Below are 24,167 nucleotides of genomic sequence, written 5' to 3' on the forward strand. Positions count from 1 at the left end.
CTATGTTTGCACTGAAGCACCGCAGCAATTTCCTAATGTTGTAAACCTGCTCAACATTTGGCAATAAACCCCTTTCTGATTCTGATTCTGATTCTGATTTATCTCCATCTCATCCTGTCTCGAGCCTCTTCTTCTGTCACGCCAACCCTCTACATGTCCTAACGTTTACTTTTTCAGTGTGCATTTTAATGCATAGTTTTAGACAACAGGGAAACGTTTGCTTTTTTTCATTAAAATTGCAGTGACTTTGTGAAGGCACTGTTTTTCTGCTTTTGTGATTAAAGGATTTTTTGGATGTCATATTGATCTTAATATTTTGCATCTCATTTCGGTTATTTCACAGTTACTTTGCATAACGACGATAGGTCATTATCATTATACAGGAGCAGCAACTACAGTTGCAGCTCCCGATGTTTGGCAATAAAATGCTCAGAGACATTTCTGGTGAAAACAAGGAGCCAAACCCACCTGGCCTCACTAGCACTCTATTTATGATTCCATCCTCATCTTCCAGAACTCTCGGTGAACTTTCCCCAACTTCCTTCGCAGGTTTTGGCTTTTAAAGGGAAAATATACATTAAAAAACAAGCAAACAGCTGTTTTGATAATGTCAGGTGATCGTGCTGACTGTTAATGACTAGCATCTGTTCACAAACCTTCATTGACCTTTTGATGTTCTCCTCTAAACCACTCCTTCCACTAAAGCGTGAACAGTCTCCATGCGCTCCTCTCTCCATCATCACCCCCGGGGTAGTTTCTGCTCCCTCGGAATAAAAGCAACGACGCGATTGGATAGAGTGCCCGGCTCGTCGCTACTCCACATCCTCGTAATTATTTTGACGTCACGACGCTCGTCCTGCTCGTGACGCATTCCAGCTCTTCCTTCTGGGCGTCTTCCTCCCCTGGGCTGTTCCGGATGAGACGCCTCCCTCCCCCCGCCCCTCTGATCCTCTTATCAGCGAGTAAGCGGCCAAGATGGATGTTGTAAACCAGGTAAGGCTTTGATGGGGAAATCATCTATTTCATTATTGTTTCGTGTGGTAACGATTGTTTCATTTATTAATACTCGTTTCATTTTGTCGCCCGTTTTAATGGCGATATTTTATTCTAAATGTAGACATCGAATGCGTTTTGGAGTCCTTGGACTCGAAATGTGAATTTGGGAATTAATCTTTAAAATGCAGTTTTATAGGGACACGAAGGGGTCCAATCCAATGAGAGATTTCTCCACAGCTGATGCTGCAGTGTGTGTTTTAAAGTGGCCCGCTGAGTGTCCAAAAATGAGTATGTCCAGAGATTTCTGCAGCAATGACATTTAGCTACGGAAGGAGACGATGATACCTATTATCTCAGGGGATTCACCTGATTGATTTAGTTTGCCCACGTCTCAATTAGCCCGCTGTTGCCACGATAACAAACGACAACCCTGATTAATTTCCAAGGCCCTCGCTGTATTCGTATAACCGCAGTAGGCCAAAGAGGAGGACAGGCTCCTGCATCTCTCTTTCGCTGGTCCCGAGCAGCTCATCTCTCAGACTGCTGAATGGTTTGTGTCAAAGCCATCAAGTCTTCCCGGGGAGACGAGCGGATATCAGGCTGTCAGGCTCCTCTGAGCAGGAATTTTGTCAGTACCTGCGTCATCTGCTTAATATGGATGTTTGGCTTTGTGCAGAAACAATGAGGATAAAAGTGGCCCCGCAGCCTGTGAGAAAATCATCACTGCTGCTTATTCCGGTGCGGCCATTTATTGATGCACACGGGGACACACCGCCTTCTTTGCTTTGTCGCATTCACCTGCACGCCAGCCCCTCTTTTGCCTCGATCGTCAATTAAAAAACGGGATTTCCTCATAAATAAATCAAAGAATTGCTGAGGAGTGTGCAGCACGGGAGCAGAGCGGCAGACCGCTAATCAGCTTTGTGTAATTGTAAAGCTGCAGGAGCAGCTCTGTGCCTCATTCTTACACATACAGATACACCACAGCCTTTGAAGTCTATACTACAAATTACTACACTACATCATCTCATAAGTCCACAAAGATGTGAGCTCTGGCAGGTGACTCACTGTATTTACTGCCAGATTGTTGCTGTAGTATAACAAACACCTGCAGGTGCCAGGAGCAGGCCAGGCTTGTGGGCAATGAGACTGAAGTAATGAGGTTTGTGTTTTTAATCAGCCTCATCGTGCCTGCTCGACTGAGAGGCACAGAGTTCATAAAACTAGAGTAAAGTCCAAAGCATGATGTTTTTAAAATTAAGTGCTTCTTTCTGATGTTTTTGTCTTGACAGCTGGTGGCCCAAGGGCAGTTCACGATAATCAAACAACCTCTGGGATTTATAAAAGCTCTACAATGGGTAAGTTTTCTGTTGTTACACATTTATTGGTGGCAGTGATCATGATATACAGCACCAACGAGGGAATATTTTAATACAAATTGTAATAAAATCATATTACAAAAGAAGAAATCCTGAAGCTTTTCTGTGGTTTTGTGTGATACATAATGCCTGCATGTCCCTTGATGCCATATTTGTGACCTTCTGTCACACAGAGGCCATAAAGCTGCATGGTACATTATGATGGCTATGCGTGTCGAGTCTTGGGGAAAAGACTCAGAGGTCAGACGTTTTTTTAATTGTATTTTCTTTTATTATTGTTCCTGAAACATGAACCAAGCCACTTTAATGACTGAAATCACCAAAAGGAGTTCAATTGATACATCTCTGTAAGTTGAACTGTTTTCATGGTCATTTAGGCATTAACTATCTGCATTACTGAGTACCTCTTGCTACTGTTAGCCATAATTCAGTGAATTGTTTGGCAATATACTGATTAGGAGTGGAAGACTGCAACAAAACCGAGGCCTACATGGAGGTCTGACATTTTTTTTAATGATTTCTCCTAAAACTTATCCAAAGGCCTCTTAATTACTGAATTGCACATGATTAAGTAATGCATTGAGACTCCAAATTGAAACTGTGGAGTCTCATGTTTCTTTATGGTTATGGTAATACTTGCCCCAGCAGCCCTGAGTGGGAGATACCAGCAGGCTGTATTACATCACTCTGTAGTAACACTGTGTCAATTCACTGAGGAATATAATGACAATTTGTTAAATCCATCTCAGAGGATGTGCCCTCATGCTAGTGCAATTTAGTACCCATTTTTTATGTGCAGCCTGTTCCAACCAAGCTACTCATTCATTAATTCGTCGATGCAGGGAGAAAACCCGAGGATTGCAAGGATTTGCCTTTATTTGTTTATGCTGGTGGAATATGGGACACCTCACACGCTGTGTTGTACTCACAAATAGCCAGACATCTTTTTAGATTTTCTTTGTAGTTCCATCAGGTGCTCAGCCCTTTAAGTCAGCTTTTAGGCAGAAAATGTTGCATGGCATCATGGCAACAGTTTCCCTCTTAACTGGAAATGTTTTTAGCTCACACAGTCACAGACATTCTCTCGTTATGTGTTGTTTTTCACAGTGTTTGTCCTCCATCATCATCAGCAGCATAGTGAAGAGGCTGCAGGGTGGAGAGTGGTGCAGCTACATTGCATTTTTCGCTTTCTTTCTGTTTTCCTTTGTGTCCACAGCTGGGGGGCATTTCAGTGATGGAAACAGAGGCACTACTTATGGTTATGCTACAAACTGACCGTGGTCGAATCTGGTTTGCTGTCATAATTGTAGCAGACTGCGATCTCGAAAGTGACTAAAATATTCTCTGCAATAATAATCAGATTGATATGTTTGTAATATAATAATAATACATTAATTACTATAGTCGTTTAAAAAAGCATGCTTTTCCTTTTGACATATATTAAGGTATCTAGAAGCAATAATTAAACCTTGGGTTGCTGATAGTCATAGCACCTATTCATCATTGCATTTATGAATATCCTGAACTGAAAACTTACTTCACTTGTATATTTGTTTCATTTAGGGTTTGTTTTGTTTTGATCAATTACTTGACCAATCAGTTAGCAGTGATTGCAGATGCCACTTTTACAGCTGAAATGACCAAGTAATATTATTTATTGCCATAGTTATAATGTAGTAACTGATGGTTTTTAATTATTTTTATTAAGTTGATGTATCTCTGTAGGTCGAGCTGTTTTCATCATCACTTAGGGCAGTAACTACCTGCCTTAAGGAGTAAATCTTGCTACTGTTAGCCACAATTCACTGAATTATGTTGCAATATACTGATTAGAAGTGGAAGATTGCATTGCACACACTCTCTCTCTCTCACACACACACCACTTTCCATTATCCTTACCACACCAATTCCTGCAACAACAACAAAAATGCAAAGGCAGAAAATCAATAAATTAAAGTTAGGGGACATTTAATGATTAAAAATATCACAACAGCACATCTAAAAATAGGGCTTAGCTCACAAATGACCCAAAGGTTATGTAGCTCTAATGTTTCAATTCCTCCTACATAATGAAATGTCAGAATGCATTTTTGGGAGGGTGCAGGGCGTGCCCCTCCTTGGATGGGTGCAGTAATCCCTGGCCTGTCCTCTGCTCCTCAGCCTGAGAGCACAGCTAAAACAACCCAGATGAGAACGTGTGTGCCAGAGCAGTGCTGAAAGAGTTCCACATTGTAATGGGCTCTGCAGATATGCTCGAGAATAGTCAGAGCCGTGAGTGTGCTGCATGACTCTGAAGTCCTTCCCTGGAGCTGTGTGAGTGTGCCAGCACCTCATCACTGCCTCCCTGGGTCAGTGCGAGCCAACCACCAATCAGTAGCCCGCTCAGGAGGCCAAGGCCCATGAATCATCTGTCAGTGGGCCTGCGTGCCTCAGCGTCAGGGCTAGAGGAGGAGCTCCTGGATCTACTCCTCTTTGTGGATTAATATGGGCATGCCTAACCAGTAACACCGTGTTTTTTAGGAGAGGGGATAGAGGATCCACCCATGAGAAGTATTTTTCCAGATCCTAGTGGAGGTTTTGCTGGAAACAGAAATGAGGAAGATGTATATTTGTATAGCCGAACGAATTTTTTATTTGTGCTTTTATAGAGCACATGCATCAATGAAATAGCAGCAGTTTACCAGCTGTGTACATATCAGTATTCCCATTTTTGAACTGGAGAGATGAGAGTAGTTAGAAATGAACAGTCCTGTATATGGGTTGAGGATTTGTGGTCATGCAGAAGCAAGTGAGCACTATTCTTGTTGCATGAGTGACATTAAAACAGCATACTGTATGTGTGACTAATGTGGATTTGCCCACCTCACCCCATCCTCTCTCTCTCCCTGTCTCTGGGGAATAGTGCTGACACAGCCTAGATTTGATGGATGTTAGAAGACATTGAGTTCCAGAATACAGCTGATGTAGAGCTGAACCCCAGGAACTGTTCTCAGCTGCTACATGAAGTCACTGCGATGTTGAATTTAATCTGTATTCAGATTTCTGCTCTGACTCATTCTCAGCAGGCTTATAAAGGCTGTGAGAACATGAAGTAACAGCCTTTTTCACTTTGGCATGGTCTCTAATGTGTAATAAAGGCTGTTGATTTTGTTGTAGCTCGGGGGGGGGGTTACTGTGCAGACACTCTTGGTGGTTATTACTCCAGGGCCTCTGGTGGAGGCTTAGACAGCTTGTGTTTATTTTGCTTTTGGTGTGTATTTTTTCTACACATATATGGGTCAGTTTATAGATTGCATACTAAATGACAAGTTTTTTGACACGTTAAAGATGCCTTTGCTTTCGTTAGAACTAGGATAGTCCCAAAACTACAACATCTACATGCTCTGTTATTTACAATTGCTACTTCTATCCATGTCTGGATCAATAATTTCGGAGATGGAGGCAAACTAAGTCAGACAGGGAGTGTGAGAACAGCAGATCATTTGTGTCTGAGTGTGAAGAATTGTATATCTTCTGCTGACAACCATTCAGCATACCAGGAGGGGTAGAAACCAGCCTCTGCCTCCTCGCTGTGTGATGCTGCCAGCAGTGTTACCATGGCACCTAGCACTCAGTGTGCCACCATCTCTTTACTCAGTCTGGCTGTCCCGCTCCTTCCTCTCCACAACGCCTCCCTCTACTCATTTATCACCATAAAAGTGCAGTGCTTAATTGTCCAAAGGCGCCTTCCATTTAGATTCTGTTTGCTGACCACAGATTTTTATCCAAGCTCAAAAATGATCACAGGAATGTTTCCACAAAAAGTTTACAGTCCTGGGAGACAAGAAACTGACTATCCCCTGACTTTTCCTTCAGCGCTGGTACTTTGCTTTATGGCCAATATATACATATATATATATATACAAAACACCAGCACGCCCTGCGGTTATATCTTAACATACCTCACCAGAGGCCGGAGCTTGAGTCATGATCATATTAGCGTTCCAGGATGCGCATAAGAGATCTACGTGTTATCCCGGGGTAGAACCACGCACAGTTGGGATAGAATAGTGTCCGATACATAGGGGACACTGTACCGTATCCCCATTATATCCTCTCGAGCTCTTCTCGAGCCCTTATATATATATATATATATATATAATATATATATATATGTATATGTATATATAAATATATGTATATGTATATATATATATTGGTGGGAATGCAATCTGCATTATTTCTAATGGCCAGCAGGGGACGACTCCTGTCATTGTGGAAAGAAGACCAGTTATATGGAAGTGTTTAATGTGTGTCCATAAGGCATAAACAGCAGCTCCAGTTCAATAACTGGAATTAACCGAGCTGAGGCAGACAAGTACAGGCCCAGGTATCTCAAAGCAGCCACATCCCTAACTTTAAACTTTAATAAAATCGTAATAGACTAACCATGTGACATAGGCTGGACAGTGAAGGATCACGTGAAAAAGGCCATAGTCATAGGCCTAGAGACAGTGATGATCTGGCAACCACAGAATGCAAGAGAATAATGTGTAATCCCCAACCAGTTGCTGAGTGGTTTGGTTAACAGCAATGTCTGTGAAATCGATTACTAAAGCCCAGCCACACAGGCCTATAGACCAGTCAGTGACACCCCTGTGTATTCCTCCACCTGCATGTATGTCTATGTAAGCATCATTACATACACAGGCGAATGTAAGGCATCAACTAACACTTAATAAGAGGCTGATGGTAATTTATGCAGTTCCTTTGGTTGCTTGCAGATTACAGTGGTCGCCTGGGTTTGCATGGAGTAAACCAACTTGTCTGCAAACACTCACCAGCTACTCTTCAAGCTGTAGTGAAACTGTTAGAAGGGCAACATAAACCAGAAATGGATAACATTTGGCTTCAAACTAAGGTAGACTTTTTGAAGGGTCAGCAGGTTGGCTGCGGTAATGAGGCACAACCTTTGCACACTACACGCAACAGTGGCAATCTGCTAAGGATCAAGTAACTGGTGGAGCACCATTAAACCTCTTTATAACTTATTTCAGCTAGCAACTGCTAGCAATTTGTGGGAACCACTCGCCAACCAGTTGGAGAATATGTATTTTTCACTCCCAACTGTTAACTGTGTCATAGGCGATTTTCTGGCCTCACCTTCACCTGTGTGTGTAACGATGCTTTGATCATCAAGATCTGTTATCAGATCAAAATTCATAAGTTGTTCGCCATCATGTGAGAAACATATAGCATATAGCACTACAGCAGGGGTTTCAAACATTAGGCTCATAACCCAGCAAGTCACTTTTGATCAGCGTATTTTCAAATCCAGTCCGTGCAAAACCAGTGATGATCTGATAACAGGCATGCCAAAATTTACACAAAAACTGTCCAACAGCACGTCTGCACTGGCTGTTTTGAAAGATCTTGGTGATCAAAGCAACATTAGCAACAGGCGAATTTAAGGCATCAACTAACACTTAACACTTTATGCTGACTGTATGGAAGCAGAGCATTTAAAAAGTGGTATTACCCATTGCTGATACTTCAAAAAGTATTTTTCAGGATCCACCTGGAAACATCTCATTGTGCTATCAATATCAAGTTGTTACCTAAATAAATATTAGCCTCTGCTCTGTTGCCAAGAAAGAAATAAAAAGCACCTAAGACTCTTATCATGAGTACTGTATGAGCACCTTCCTGACTTTAATAATCTGCTATGCTTTGTTGTTTTTAAGGACTCTGTAAAAAACAAACAAACTATGAATTCTTGCATATGTTAATATACTGTATTAATATTTAGCTACATCATCATGTTGCACCACATCAAAATCGGGCTCGTTACATGTTTTATGTTTAAAGGTGTGTTTTCATTTGATCTGTAAGAACAACACACAGCTGAGGCACCAAATAGTCTCCATACTGAGCTCACTCAAGAAATTTTAACCTCTAATTGTTTTGAAAATAATGAACAGTTAATAGTAACAGCATGGGTGGTACACATTTATAGCATAACACTGCAGGCTGTGTTAAGGATTGTGCTTACACTGCAGTTACTGCCCAGGTTGTAGATATTGATTAATTGCACAGTTACTTCAGCATTTGATTCTGTTATGCTGTTGGTTTGGAGTTTAAACAAATATAACACCCCTATTTATTATTGATATAAATGGTGATTTGCTCAGTGTTAAGGATTAATTGCTTGCCCATGAAGAACATAACACGGATGGACAGATTTTCTCACTTTTAGGGTGCATTTAGATCTCTCAAACATTCTGGGTTAGATCTGGTCAATTTCCAAAGCTCCAACTGGATTTCTGCACCAGAGCTACACTGCAGATGGCAAATGTTTTTTTTTCTTTGCTTTAAATTTAATAGAGAGAGAGAAAGAGAGACGACTGTGTTGCTTACGAGTGCTCTTGTCTCTCCTTTCACACATAATGCCGCCTCTTTCACATCTACAGTCATTTGCATTGATTATTAAAACCTGTTAATAAGCCTTTGGGCTTTGGCAGAGGACACTTTAAACTTAAACACAGCCCTAAAGGAACAGGGAAGAACAAAATTAAAACAATAGGGCTCAATTTAGTCACTCACTCTGTGCAAATCCAACAAACGAGCCTCCGTACTCACATTAGCTGAAAGATTACTGTAATTAGTTTAGTGTGTTTATGCCTTCTGCACGTAGGTCATACTATGAGGCTAGAGGAAGTGACGTGAGCTGGTGTGTGTGCATATGCACTCACGTGTGGGGGTGTGCCAGTGTGTGTATGTATGCATGTGTTGTGACTGACTGTACAGTAGCTGGAAGCTGAGTATTTGGTAACAGATGGTGGAGCACCTCCGTCAGATTAATAGCTGGATTTTCTATCCAATCGGATCTGGTCTGCAGAGTAGGGAGGGTGTGGTAAAAATAGTCCGACTTGTCTAATCTGCTGTTTGTGTGTGTGTGAAGAGCGAGAGGCTGCAAGTTTATCTTGCAGCAGATGACTAGCAGATGACTAGCAGATGACTCCGGCAAGACCAGAGGTGGAGGTTTGTGCATTTATATTAACAATGCTTGGTGCATGAACTCCACTACTACTGAGAGTCACTGCTCACCTAATGCGGAGTTTTTAATGGTCAAATGCAGACCTTATTATCTCCCCAGAGAACTCACTTCGATCATACTCACTGCCGTGTATATACCCCCCGACGCTAATGCTAGGTTGGCCATGAAAGAACTTTCTGCAGCCATTAACAAACACCAGAATAAACACCCCGAGGCTGCTTTTATTGTTGCTGGCGACTTCAACCACACCAACTTAAAGACAGTCCTCCCCAGATTCCACCAACATGTCTCCTGCCACACCAGAGGAGACAAGACTTTAGACCATGTGTATTCCAACCTGGCTGGAGCCTACAAAGCCACACCCCTCCCCCACGTTGGACAATCGGACCATCTCTCCCTGTTCCTCACACCTAGGTATTCACCACTCATCCAACGTGTGAAACCTGCTGTGAGGACAATTAAAGTGTGGCCAGAGGGGACAGACGCAGTGCTCCAGGACAGATTTAAAAACACAGACTGGAATATGTTCACCCACACAGACCTGGACCAGTACGCCTCATCTGTACTGGATTACATCTCCGAAACCACAGACAGTGTCACCACCCAGAAACGGATCACCATGTACCCCAACCAGAAGCCTTGGATGAACCGGGATGTTCGTCTCCTCCTGAAGGCCCGCAACACCGCCTTTAGGTCAGGAGATGCACACGCCTACAGTACAGCCAGGGCTAATCTAAAGAAGGGCATCAAAAAAGCCAAACACCATTACAAAAAGAAGGTAGAAGAACACTTCTCCAACTCCAACCCCCGACGCATGTGGCAAGGACTCCAGACCATTACAGACTACAGGACCACCAAACCCTCCCCCGCATCCTCTGATGTCTCCTTCCTCAACGAGCTCAACAACTTTTATGCTCGTTTTGAGCGAGGGAACCCCACAACCACAACCAAAGCAGACGTGACGCCAGACCACCAACCTCTGACTCTCTCCCCCACCGATGTAGGAGCGGTGCTGAGCAGGATCAATGTCCACAAGGCTGCAGGCCCTGATGGCATCCCCGGGCGTGTTCTCAGAGCGTGTTCTGGGGAGCTTGCAGGAGTGCTCACAGACATATTCAATCTGTCCTTGGCCCACGCTGTGGTACCGGCCTGCTTCAAATCCACCTCCATCGTCCCGATACCCAAAAACTCCAACCCATCTTGCCTCAATGACTTACCGCCCAGTAGCACTCACCCCCATCATCACTAAGTGCTTAGAGCAGCTGGTCCTAGCACACTTCAAATCCTGTCTCCCCCCCACCCTAGACCCCCACCAATTCGCATACCGCCAGAACAGGAGCACAGAGGATGCAGTCTCCATCGCTACTGCACTCTGTCCTCTCACACCTGGACAACAACAACACCTACGCCAGAATGCTGTTTATAGACTTCAGTTCAGCGTTCAATACAATCCACCCCTCACAACTCATCAGGAAACTGACAGACCTGGGCATCAGTTCCCTCATCTGCAAATGGTTACTGGACTTCCTGACCAACCGCCCCCAACATGTCCGGCTGGATAACCGCTGCTCATCTACAATCACGATGAACACCGGTGTACCACAAGGCTGTGTGATGAGCCCTTTCCTCTACTCCCTCTTCACCCACGACTGCAGACCTGCTGATGGTTCCAACACCATCATTAAGTTTGCAGATGACACCACGGTGATTGGCCTCATCAGTGACAACGATGAGGCCGCCTACAGGGAGGAGGTGGATCGTCTGGCTGAGTGGTGCGACACAAACAACCTGCTGCTTAACACCGAGAAGACCAAGGAGCTCATCGTGGACTACAGGAGGAATGCTGACCCACATCCACCCATCCACATTAAGGGGACGGCTGTGGAGCGTGTGAGCAGCTTCAAGTTCCTGGGAGTCCACATCTCCGAGGATCTCACCTGGACAACCAACTGCTCCAAGCTGGTCAAGAAGGCTCACCAGCGCCTCTTCTTCTTGAGGACTCTGAGGAAGAACCACCTGTCCTCAGACATCCTGGTGAACTTCTATCGCTTGCACCATCGAGAGCATCCTGATCAACTGTATAACAGTCTGGTACGGGAACTGCTCTGCCTCGGACCGGAAGGCGTTGCAGAGGGTCGTGAAAACTGCCCAGCGCATCGCCGGAGCACCACTTCCTGCCATAAAAGACATCTACAGGAAGCGGTGTCTGAAAAGGGCTGGGAAAATCATCAAAGACCCCAGTCACCCATCACATGGACTCTTCACCCTCCTGCCCTCTGGGAGGCGCCTACAGGAGCCTCCGGACTAAGACCACCAGGTACCGGAACAGCTTCTTCCCCACAGCTGTCAGACTCCTGAACTCTGCCTCCTGACATCTGACCCACGTTAACACATGGACTGAACATACACACACCCACAATGGACAACTGTACCCTCAAACACACAATAATAACATGGACTGAACCACCACTCACAACCACCAGCACTTTATATAGCCTCTGTAGAAACTATCTACACCCTCACTTATCTTAACTGCACTACTGTATAGCTCTGTGTAAATAATCATTCTGTACATTCGATAATCTTTAATCCTACAACTGTTTACAACTTGCATAGTTCCCATTTCTGTATAGCTGTATATCTCAGATTCTGTAAAGTTATTTATTTCATATTCTGTAGTTTTTCATATTTATATCCTGTTCATAGCCTGTACATAGCTTGTACTCACTACAGCCTGTACATACTTATAGTTATAGAATATTCACAACATACTTCATACCGTGTACATTATAACATACCATAATAGACCCATTTCTGTAATATACTCACATATCTATATTATTGCTAATATATATTGTAATATATCTATATCACTAAAGCACTTCTGGATGGATGCAAACTGCATTTCGTTGCCCTGTACCTGTGCATGTGCAATGACAATAAAGTTGAATTCTATTCTAATTCTATTCTATTCTATCTCCACTCATATTTGTCTGTGCTGTTTATGTGACTGCAGGTAAGAGGTGAAAAATAAGACTGAGCTGAGTGCACCTACAGTAATAATGAGGCACCCTGTAAACGAATGCACAATCACACATGCACACACATAAACAACAGTACAAAACCAATTTAAATGTACCGTGGGCAACAGGTGCAGTCAGTGCTCTGTAACCTGCTGATAATGCTGTATTTATTTGCACTCTGTGGGAATTTATTAGCACCTCGCTCTGACTGGTTGATCTTGATAAGTCTGCTTGAAACTGCAAAGGTTGGGAAGCATAGTCATGGTTGTCTAGAATGTGTCAATGATCACATGGATGGGGTTTTAAATTCAGTACATATTTTATTAAGGCATGCATGTATTTATTTTTATTCATTCATCGTAATCATGCAAACAAGCAAACAAATAAACAACAAGAAAACTCCTAACACAAAAAATTCTGCTCCTCATATGTAACATAAAGAAGTCCACATTCTCAAAGAAACAAACATGGTTGTCCAACTTTATCCTCTAATATGTATTTTATACTTTGTGGGGAAGCCAGAATTCAAACAATGTTTGTTCCTTTTTAGTGTAACTCTTACCTTCTGGATACAAATCAAGTAATTTGGCGTATTCCTGCTCCTTCTCCCACAGATCTTTGCAATCTTCGCTTTCTCGACATGTGGAAGTTACTCTGGCATGTTCAAGATGAGTGTGGAGTGCAGCAACCGCTCGGAAAGTGATCTAGGCGTAGAAGTAGAGTTTGAATATCCATTCAGGTATGGATTATATCATCACATAACTGAACTTTTAACATTTAATTGAACTTACGGTTTGACAGCCTTCTACATTAGATTAAGTTTAACAGCATTCATAAATAAATAAATATGTCCTTTTGGGGGGGCAATTTTTGTCACGAAAGACTTATTTTTATTTTAGATATGCTTGTTGTTCTGTAGCAAAGAAGCTCAGAGAAGTTTACTATTTTAGAAGCTCTAGCTAACTGAACAAATTCTGCTTGTTGCAGTAATAAACTGTACATAAAGAAAAGTATGCAGTTTCTGCTTTTGAAAAATAAACCTAATGTGGATGTCCCTTAAATCTGCCTTCTGTGTAATGGCCAGCAGGAGAAGACTCCTCTGGTTGCATAAAAGTCTCTGAGAATTCAATTCACCCAGTTTTGAATAAATTAAAATTCAGCTACAGCATGTTTCAGATTTACAACTTTAGAAACATCTGCTGTATTTTTGCAGCTCTTACACCTTCTCATCTGTGTCTATCCCTTTTTTTGTGTTCCTGCCCCCAGGCTCCATCAGGTTTACTTTGATGCACCCACTTGTAAGGGAGGAGACAAGGAGCGTCTGTTCCTGGTCGGGGACTACTCCTCTTCAGCCGAGTTCTTCGTCACCATTGGTGTCTTTTCCTTCCTCTACTCTATGGCAGCGCTCGCTGTATACTGTTTCATCTTAGAGAAGTACCGTGAAAACAATAAAGGGGCCCAGATTGTGAGTTTGTTACCTTGAAGCACATAAAAAGTACATCTTGTCTTAAATGTAATACTTCTCAATTAATGGTAGGAAAAAACAATAACCTTGTGTTGCTGATTTCCAGGATTTTGTTGTGACGGCGGCATTTGCCTTCATGTGGCTGGTATCTTCTTGTGCTTGGGCTAAAGGCCTCTCAGATGTGAAAACAGCCACTGATCCAGAGCGGGTCATCACTCTCATCCAAGCCTGTGAAGAACGAGAAAATAAGTGCCGTGAGATCCATGACCCCAAGGTCTCCGGCCTCAACACCTCTGTGGTAGGCTTAAAATGCTTCTGTTAGCGACACAATGTAAAGAGATGATACTAGAATAACGATAAGAACAAACGTTTGTCTCTTTTTTCCTCCACAGGCTTTTGGTTTCATCAACCTTATCCTGTGGATTGGAAACCTCTGGTTTGTCTTCAAAGAGACCGGTTGGAAGGCCGCTTTTGCTGGAACGTATGTCCCATCACAGGAGAAGCAGCCCGCCCCAGATTCCTATGCCCAGGAAGGCTACGGACAGCAGGACCCCTATGCCGGCTCCCAGGGAGGTTACCAGCCCGATTACGGCCAGCAGGGAGGCTACAATGAGGATGGAGGTTATAACCAGGGCTATGACCAGCAGCCTACCTCTTACTCTAATCAGATGTGAGCCTGTCCTGAAACACTACAGCTGCAGAATGGTGAGTGCAAATATGAGTAGAAAATCTGTCCAGTTTTTCTACTCACATTTTTTTTCTACTCGTGTTGTTAGAATGACATAGATATCCATTATTCAATGTGATATTATATTTTAAGCACAAATAAAGGGTTGAATGCACAAATGCTTACTACGGTCCACTTTTTGAGTCTTTTTTCACATTGCCTCTTGGCTAAAATGACAAGTACTATGAAAATGACATGGAGAAGTTTCCTGGAGCGCATTAGATTTCATCAGTAATGTTAAGATTTTCTGAAATCCAGCATGCAACTGCTTCAGAGAGCGACCTTAAACTTGTATTTTCTCTAATGGTTACAAAACAAACGTTATGAGAGAATGATCCAACACTTCCTTCATCTATGACCTCAGAAAAACACACATCCTGGTATATTTATGGTTTTCAAGTCTTACAACACAATGTTTATTTTGTAAATGACTGTCATAGTTTGAGTAAAACAGAAAGTAAATCAGGGTGTGCTTTAGGGTGTGGGCTTACTGTGAGTGCCCAATGTACTCAGTCTCTCTGGGGGGGGGTGCAAGATGGTGGCAGTCAAACTGCTTGAGGCAAGATTTCAAAACAAGAATCTACAAATCTATGGGTGGCATCACAGTGAATAAATCCATAAATCCATCTTTTATAGATCACACTTATTTTTTGGGAAAACATAAAAGTGCTTAAAATAAAAAGTTATGCTGGCTTATTAATAACTAAAGTAAAATCAAACAATTTAATTAAATTCAGTTTTATTTACGCAGCACCAAATCACAACAACAGACCCTACAATAATGAGCAAATTCATGGGCGACAGTTGGAAGAAAAAACTCCCTTTTAACAGGAAGAAACCTCCGGCAGAACCAGGCTCAGGGAGGGGCGGCCATCTGCCGCTACCGGGTGGGCCAAGAGAAGTAAGACAGGACAAAAGACATGCTGTGGAGGAGAGACAGAGATTAATAACACATATGATTCAATGCAGAAAGGTGTATAAACATGTAGTGAGTGAGAAAAATGACTAAGGAAGAAATACTCCATGCATCATGGGAGTCACCCAGCAGCCTACATCTATTGCAGCATAACTAAGGGAGGATTCAGGATCACCTGGTCCAGCCCTAACTATATGCTTTAGCTCAAAGGAAAGTTTTAAGCCTAATCTTAAAAGTAGAGACAGTGTCCATCTCCCGAATCCAAACTGAAAGCTGGTTCCACAGAGGAGGGGCCTGAAAGTTGAAGGCTCTGTCTCCCATTTTACTTTTAAATACTCTAGAAACAACAAGTAAGTCTGTAGTCAGTTTATATGTATCTGTTTACAATGTATCCACTTGTAATAGCCTAATAACCTGAGAAAGGTGAAGTTTGAAGATGTCCTCTTTTTTGTATTTTCGTCATCTACTCGATATCTTATGCAGCAGGTGATAAAAAGAAAAATTTGAACTTTCATTGTTAATTAAATAGCTTACCCGCCTCAAATCATTTGAAAGGAGGAAGAACAAAAACATCCACAACTAATGTTCTCACAGGCTTCAAAGAGATCAGGCCTATTGTGACTCCAAGGTAAAATCTGGAGGATGAAGGTCAAGGCTTTATAATTAAGAGTATGCCAGATTCAGTCGGTATCTTTCGACATTTACTGAAACAGCATATTGTTAATGTTCAGTAGTGAAGGTTGCAGGAGAAAGATCCAGTCATTCGATAAGGACCAATTGTGTACAAACATCTGACTTGCAAAGGAGCTTTTTGAAGCCAGCGACAGGTACATAACATTTTACCCAGCTCCTCTCTTTGGCCGTTGATTCCACTACCCTCCAGAGGTCTTAGAACTATGGTGAGAGAGCTTTTTTGCTCCAAGGCTGTAGACGACACTGGACAGCAAAAACTGCAATTAGTATTGAAAGATGTGAAATGTCTGCCAAAACACAGAGCCTTAGGAGAACGTGGTTTAGAGTATCAAAGCCATTGCCATGGTATTCTTGGATTTAAAACCTCACTTTGGCTTCATCTTCGTCATGATTTGTTTTCCCTGTTTGGTCAAAAATGTTTTAAAGTCCCAAAAATATACTCATCAATGTACTCAACAATCGCAAAATAATTTGCTTAAATTTGAGCAGCAAGTTCAGCAGGTAAACAGAATGTCACTTTTGCTATTGACCAATCAAATTTCAGCAAGAGAGAAAGTTACTCCACAGTTAAAAAGGATGTAACCTCAATATATTTAGACAGATTTTCTGGCTCTTTGATTTGCAAACCGAATGCTATACTTAGATCAAAAGAGCAAAGTATTGTTTCATATCAATCATACTGTATTTTTCATTAAGTCAATATCCATCCATTCATTTTCTTAACTACTTCATAACATTAGAGGTAGAGTCCACAGGACATGTCACCAGTTTAGCACAGAAAGTGAATTTCCTTTAACCACACATTCATTTTCTTAACTACCTTTCACCTATCTATGCATTCCTCGTGTATGTTAAGACGCCAGAGTACCCAGAGGGAACCCACAAAAGCACAGGAAGAACACTACTCTGCCAGCTGATTTCTTTTATCCATCCATTCGCATCCGCTTATCCTTTTCAGGGCCACGGGGGGTGCTGGAGCCTATCCCAGCTGTCATAGGGCGAGAGGCGGGGTACACCCTGGACAGGTCGCCAGTCTGTCACAGGGCTAACACATAGAGACACAGACGAACATTCACTCTCACATACATGTATTCATTCCCATAGGCAATTTAGATTAATCAGTTAACCTATCCCCACTAACTGCATGTCTTTGGACTGTTAGTGGGGGATAGGTTAATTGATTAAACATGGGGGAATACATGCAACCTCCACACAGAAATGATGGAATTGAACTCAGGACCTTCTTGCTGTGCGGCAACAGTGCTAACCACCGTGCCACCGTTCTGCCCTAATTTATTTGAATTAATTATAATTCAGCTGAAAAAAATTAATTAAATAACAGATACATGTGAAGTAAAAAGAAAAAAGTGCCACAACCTTGCAGAGGATGGATTTAGACTTTTACAGAGAGGCAAAGGTAAAGGAAAGTGGAGGCGTAAAAACAACAGCTACTGCATTCACACACATATGAACTTGAGTGGCTTCCCACTCTTAATCCATATGGTTTACTATGATGGTGGCCCACGCTGTGTAGCTATAACAGCTTCAATTCTTCTGGGAAAGCTTTCCACGAGGTTTAGGAGTGTGTTTATGGGAAGTTTTGATTATTTTTCCAGAAATACATTTGTGAGGTCAGACACTACGTCGAATGAGAAGGCCTGGCTCGCATTCTCTGCTCTAATTCATCCCAAAGGTGTTTTATGAGGCCGAGATTAGGACTCTGTGCAGGCCAGTCAAGTTCTTTCACACCAAACCCGCTCATCCATGTCTTTATGGACCTTGCTTTGTGCACTTGTGCAGTCAGACAAGTAGCATTCTCCTGGCAACCACCAAACCCAGACTCGTCCATTTGATTACCCCACAGAGAAGCGTGAGAAATCACCGCAGACAACATGCCTCCACTGCTCTAGAGTCTAGTGGCAGCATTTTTTACATGGCTACATCCGATGTTTTGCATTGCACTCGGTGATGTAAGGCTTGGATGCAGCTGCTCGGCCATGGAAACCGATTCCATGAAGCTCTCTATGCACTGTTCTGATGGTTACATGAAGTTTGGAGGTCTGTAGCTCTGCAGAAAGTTAGCGACCTCTTCCCAATATGCGCCTCAGCAGCCATTGAGCCCACTTTGTGATTTTACGTGGCCTACCACTTTGTGCCTGAGTTACTGTTGCTGTTGTTTCCAATTGTTTTTTTTGTTATAATCCCACTAACAATATATACCAGATGCTCTTCTTGACACAACCCCAAAGGGATTTGTGTCTCCTCCTGGAATTGAACTGGAAGGCTGCCACACAGCATCACTACAAAATAGAAAGATGCACAGTGAGTTCATAAAGACGATCTTGGTTTATTTATTCATAGAAGCAAAAAACATGATTTCAATTTGAGTAACTGCTCAGCTCCTTATCCTATAGCGAAATATACATCACATCATATTGTCATTTCTTGGTGTCACTGTGAATAAATAGTATCATTGTAAGCGTTTAAAAAGCCACGATTTGTTGAGTTAGTTGTATGTATGTGTAATTTATCCAATGATGTGTTTGCTGTTTATTTAACATTTTCTTTCCCTCTCGTCTTTGCTTGTCTCCTTTGCCCAGGTTGACCTTGTGATTTTGGAGTGTGGCTCTCCACCGACCACCACTTTCATTTCCACACTCCTCTGTTTGTCTGTTTGTGTATCTGTGAGTTGACAGGCGGAGGGAGGGAGGCCTGGAGGGGAGAAACCAGTGGGGCTGGGGGAGGAGATCATCACTGTGGGTGGGGGTGGGAAGGAAAAAAAAAGAGGGAAAATGGATCTTTGCTGTAACATGATGTTTATTCTCGTGATGTATTTACTGTAGAAGACAACAGAGGATTGTCTGTTTGGTTATACGAGAAAAACTTGAATACAAATACCAAAACATTCGTTGATGAACATTTATGAGAAATCTTGTAATGGAAAAGACATTTACGGAAAAAGAAAAAAAAACCACATTGTAGTAACATTTAACTTGGGAGAATGTATTTGTCTGTGCTGTGTAAATATCAACATACTGATATATATGATTATATGTACACAGTTGAATAATTGTGCACTCCATATTAGTTGTTATACAACAAATGTTGAGCACAGAGTTATTCAATTGCATTTACTTTGGTTCTGTTTAGGAGCTCACATAGTTTAGCCTTTGCCCTTAAGTTTCCATGAACTATTAATACCAACATCATCTTCTTATTTTCTCATCTCAGAATCTGGGCATTTTTTTTATGTTCGCATTATGACTTTTTTTCTAATGTATTTGATCAGCATTATAGGCAAGATTTAAGAATTAGGGTTGATGTGATGGTAAATATTGAAAGCAAATACACACATATATATGAAATGAGCTAAGAAAGTGAGACGTAGTGAGATGTGAACAGCAGTGGTAACAGTGGGTTGCTTCAACTTTATGTCCATTAAAATATATATTTTCCCATCAAATGTCACCGTCAAGAGAGGATGAATTCTTGTGACGCTCTGAATATTTTAAATCCTGACATCTAAAATAAAAAGTGCATAGGGAGAAGAAAATGGCAATTGTGGCAGTGAGCAGCTGCCTTAGCAACGTGTGTGTGTGTTTATTCGTTGGTTTTATGTAAGGGCATCAAACTCATTTTGTCAATGAACCACATCCTGTTTTCAGTCGCCTTTTATGTGGTCCTGAAAGTTGTAAGACAGAGTTATATAGTTTTTTAAATGGTGTTTCTATCACACTGTAATCAGTGGCATACATACATTAACATTAACTGTAGAGAAATGAGAATAAAGTGTATAAAATTTTAAAGACCTCGCTCATGCCATGGAATAACCACGTAATATTATGAAGCATTTTAAACAATATGTCTTCATATATAATTCGTCTGCATCTTCAGTCGTTCTTAAGCTCTTCTCTTTCTGGTGGCGAACCACTTTACTGCATGCATCCTGCTTCCTATATCTCAAAGCATCCTTAAACATATTCCAGAGGCTGAGGCTCACGGCTGCAGGAAAGCATTAGGCTACACAGTAAATGTCGTGGTACGTTCAATCCATCGTAGAGGTTACTGCACACGACACAAACTGAACAGCAGCTCTGCTATATTCTACTCAAAGCACAAAGTAAGTGTTGCAATAATTATTTATTTCCAGATATCAACACACTTTTTGATTGCCAGTCCTCCGACTGGACATTTTAGATCGTCTTTGCCGAATGGTAGGAGATGCGTCTCGATTGGTAGTTTTGCTTCCACCAGCTTCGTCACAATAAATTGTTCATCTTCAGTATACTGGTCCATTGTACAGCCTCGTATTCATCCAGATGTTTTTTTTTTGGTTTTTTTGAAAAAAAGTGAACACAAATACATAGATAAATATATAAATTCAGGGTTCTTTGATTCAGGCAGTGTAGAAGCACCTTGCTTTATCTCCTCCTCTAGTCTCCCATCTCGGTTGTTTCTCTCTTTCTTTCTCTTTCACTGTAGCTCTTATAAATATGCTGAAATGAAATATACTCTGTTGTTAGTGGTGAATGATGTCTTGTGATACTCTCTAAGCCTTTGGATAGTGCTGTGTTTATTGTGTATGATGTATTCCTATTAGTATTTATGATAATGATAAGTCAGAGAAAAAACAAAATAACCGAGACGCTCCAGAATTCTGCTGTATTCTTATTATATGGGATCCATGTGAAACGAAATGAAATAAAATTGAAATTATTCTGTTGAAGGTTAAAAGGTGTTTTTCTGTTCATATGTGGTTTGTGTGCTTTCAAATTGTTAATATAATTTACATGAGAACATAAAAAGTGACATGCCACTGAAAATGTTCTGAAGTTTCAAGATGGACAAACAGAGAAAGCTCGATCTATTTTAATGCCTGTACAGTTTCATATGGCTTCTAAAATGCTAATCATGCTCAGGTAGATGGCTCTATAGATGGCATATGTTTCTTGAAATAGGCCTACATTAAGCACGGTCACACTAACCTGGAAACTTGCACAAATTAGAAAGGCTGAAGTCTGAATACCAGGAGTATAATACAAAATGCAGTGTACAAATGACAGAAGTGAAAACTGATCTTTAAGTTCATTTTTTTTTATTTCCTTTTATTGTTTGGCGATGATGTAAGTGTAAACTACAGGTAATCTTTTGAATTTTGTACAAATCACAGCATTTTTTAAATTACATGATGAAAGCATAAAGGACTACAATTACACGTTAAAACTCAAAGTAACACTCCCCTTGTTTACGGTAACCTCTGCACACACAGAGATAAAAGCATCTTGCATTGGCGCACAGATCTTATCAGCTTGCCTGTGGTCATAACAAAAAAATGTTAAACTTCTTGCTTTCCGTTTAAAATGATTCATGCCTTATGCAGTCTTCAAAGATATCATTAGCTTGTGAAATATTTTAGGGTGTTGAAAGTATAGAGGCTATACAGTGTTTGTGAGTGCTGGAAAGCATATTTTTTATAATTCCAGCTGAAAGGTACAGAAGATAAAGATGTCTTCAAACTTTCTGTGAGAAAGCCAGCAAGCATTTTAAGCATTTGAGGGCTTTTTATGTCATGGTTACCTTTGAAAATTAAAGCTAATTTAGGTATACTTTTCAAAATATTCAGGATGAGAGAAAAAGTGAGCAGTGCTGGAATTCAACGGACAAAAACTTTTCTTTACCTTTAAGAGCTAATGTTGTTTGCAACTTTTCAGATAAGTAAAAGAAATGCCCAAAATAGCATTTTCATCCCTTTTGCCCCCATATCATAATTTGAGACAACATCCTACATTAATACTGAAAGTAAACAGTTCGACACTTCTTTTCTTTATCTGGTGTATTCATAAAGAAAGAAGGGGACGTATAATCATCTAGGTAATGTCCAAAGAGTTAGATTTGGGGTGGGAGTATGACCGACCCACGGTGATACCCCTCAACAAATGACTTAAATTCCCACTGCCCACTGGATAAGAACAAGGACAGGTATTGTAGTGGTGGAAGTAACTTGGAGGGGAGTGTTTTACTGAAGTGTTTAATTTTACTCTATTTTGTTGCTTTTTAATAGTGCAACATACTCTGAATGCAAATATTGTACTTTATGCCACACACTATATATTTTGATAATGTTGCACAGTAATAAAAATCATCTCCAGCTGCAACTTAAATACTTCCTTTTTGTTGCTCCTTTATTTCCTAATGGATCACTACTTTGCACTTTCCACTAACCACAAAACAAGTTGTCCTATTTCCCCATTTCTCATAATACCATCTGCATCATATTATGCAGTTTCCGTTTCCGCCACTAAATAAAAACAAAACAGCTAGTATCCATGACTCGAAATTTCGAGAAATATAACTCAAAATTTCGAGTTACTTTTCTCAAAATTTCGAGTTAGCTCTGCCAATCAAAAATATACGTGAATGAGGTCGCTTGCTTGTTATCCGGAAGCATATGGCGCAGAGGAACGCGCACTCAAAAACGGATCCCAACAAATTGGCGCTTGCTGATAGTAACACCATGTGATTCAGCTAATAACACAGGGATTTCATCATTTGTGAAGCCAGGCTGAAAACACTAAGCAATGTGTGCATTCACGACTGGATGTAATACCGGTTGCTTAACTGTAGCATTTGTAGCTGAGGGCTTCAGCTTCCGGGTAACGAGGAAATGACGTCATTCACGTGGGCGACCGTGGCTCAGGGGGGTTGGGAATCGCATCTGTAACCGGAAGGTCGCCGGTTCGATCCCTGGGCTCTCTGTCCTGGTCATTGTGTCCTTGGGCAAGACACTTTACCCTACTTGCCTACTGGTGTTGGCCAGAGGGGCCGATGGCGCGATATGGGAGCCTCGCTTCTGTCAGTCTGTCCCAGGGCAGCTGTGGCTACAACTGTAGCTTGCCTCCACCAGTGTGTGAATGTGAGAGTGAATGAATAGTGGTATTGTAAAGCGCTTTGGGTGCCTTGAAAAGCGCTATATAAATCCAATCCATTATTATTATTAGATTACTGATTGGCAGCGCTAACTCGAAATTTCGAGTTACTTTTCTCAAAATTTTGAGTTAATAAATCGAAATTTCGAGTTAATATGTTGAAATTTCGAGAAAGTAACTCGGAATTTCGAGAAAATAACTCGAAATTTTGAGAAAATAACTCGGAATTTTGAGTTATGGATCCTTTTTTTTTAGTGGCGGAAACGGGCTTCCATAGCATCAAGACTCCACACACGGCTGAAAATGTTTTGTACACCCGTTTTCTACATTGGGTTTATTTCTGATCAAATACCCTGCACTCCTCACGGCTCGTGCTCGTCATGCCATTTGCCACCCCAATAGAAAAAAACCTGGAAACGCCCCTGTTCACGTGCAAGTTGGCATGTCGCACTTTTTTTTTTCTTTTTTTGCTCTGCGTGTGCTCAAAGTCACAAATTATGCATATGTCAGCGAATATGATGCAAGGAAAACAATGAAAAGAAAAAAGTTGGACTGAAGCTCTAGTCTTTTGTTTAGCTTCCTGTCAGCCTTCTTGTTTTCACTTATTAAGGGAAACGGGGAAAGTATGTAATAAAGCAACATAAGTAAACGTGTAACTTGCATGGTTTCTTTGCTCTCTAGTAACCCATTCTCTTCGTCCTACATATAGTTTTTAGGGATTTTAGCGCTCTGTGCAAATAATAAAGCACAAGCACCAGCATAACAATCATAACAATTATTTGCAGTTAAATAATCCCCGGCAGCGCCACGGTATAAAGCAAATGTAAACAACCTAAAATGACATAAAACATTAAAATAACTTTGGGTAATTGCAGAGAAACAGCTCCCCTTGAGGAAAGCGGTAGCGAGCCAACGTCCGGCAGTGAACTCCTCCGCTGGTTCCTTGTCCCTCCCTCAAGTTTCCGCAGAGCTTCTGTGGTCGTGCTGGCTGGAAGCCAATCTTTCA

General features: G+C 41.5%; 1 protein-coding gene and 1 long non-coding RNA gene across 2 annotated transcripts; one reads left to right on the forward strand and one right to left on the reverse strand.

Moving 5' to 3' along the window:
- The first annotated feature begins 975 nt into the window (after positions 1-975).
- Positions 976-20,859, forward strand: sypb (synaptophysin b). Its single transcript, XM_040007753.1, has 7 exons — positions 976-993; positions 2,289-2,354; positions 13,049-13,173; positions 13,701-13,899; positions 14,006-14,197; positions 14,292-14,604; positions 18,836-20,859. Exons 1-6 carry the CDS (start codon positions 976-978, stop codon positions 14,571-14,573), a joined length of 882 nt encoding a protein of 293 aa, XP_039863687.1. The 3' UTR covers positions 14,574-14,604; positions 18,836-20,859.
- Positions 20,860-23,415: 2,556 nt separating this feature from the next.
- On the reverse strand, positions 23,416-24,159 carry LOC120718967. The gene is made up of 2 exons (XR_005692602.1): positions 23,613-24,159; positions 23,416-23,501 (listed from the first exon to the last, which is right to left on the reverse strand). It is a non-coding gene; the product is annotated as an uncharacterized LOC120718967 (long non-coding RNA).
- Positions 24,160-24,167: the final 8 nt, after the last annotated feature.

Source organism: Simochromis diagramma, unplaced genomic scaffold (genome assembly GCF_900408965.1).
Source record: "Simochromis diagramma unplaced genomic scaffold, fSimDia1.1 OVJJ01000545.1, whole genome shotgun sequence".
In the NCBI taxonomy this organism is placed as follows: domain Eukaryota; kingdom Metazoa; phylum Chordata; class Actinopteri; order Cichliformes; family Cichlidae; genus Simochromis; species Simochromis diagramma.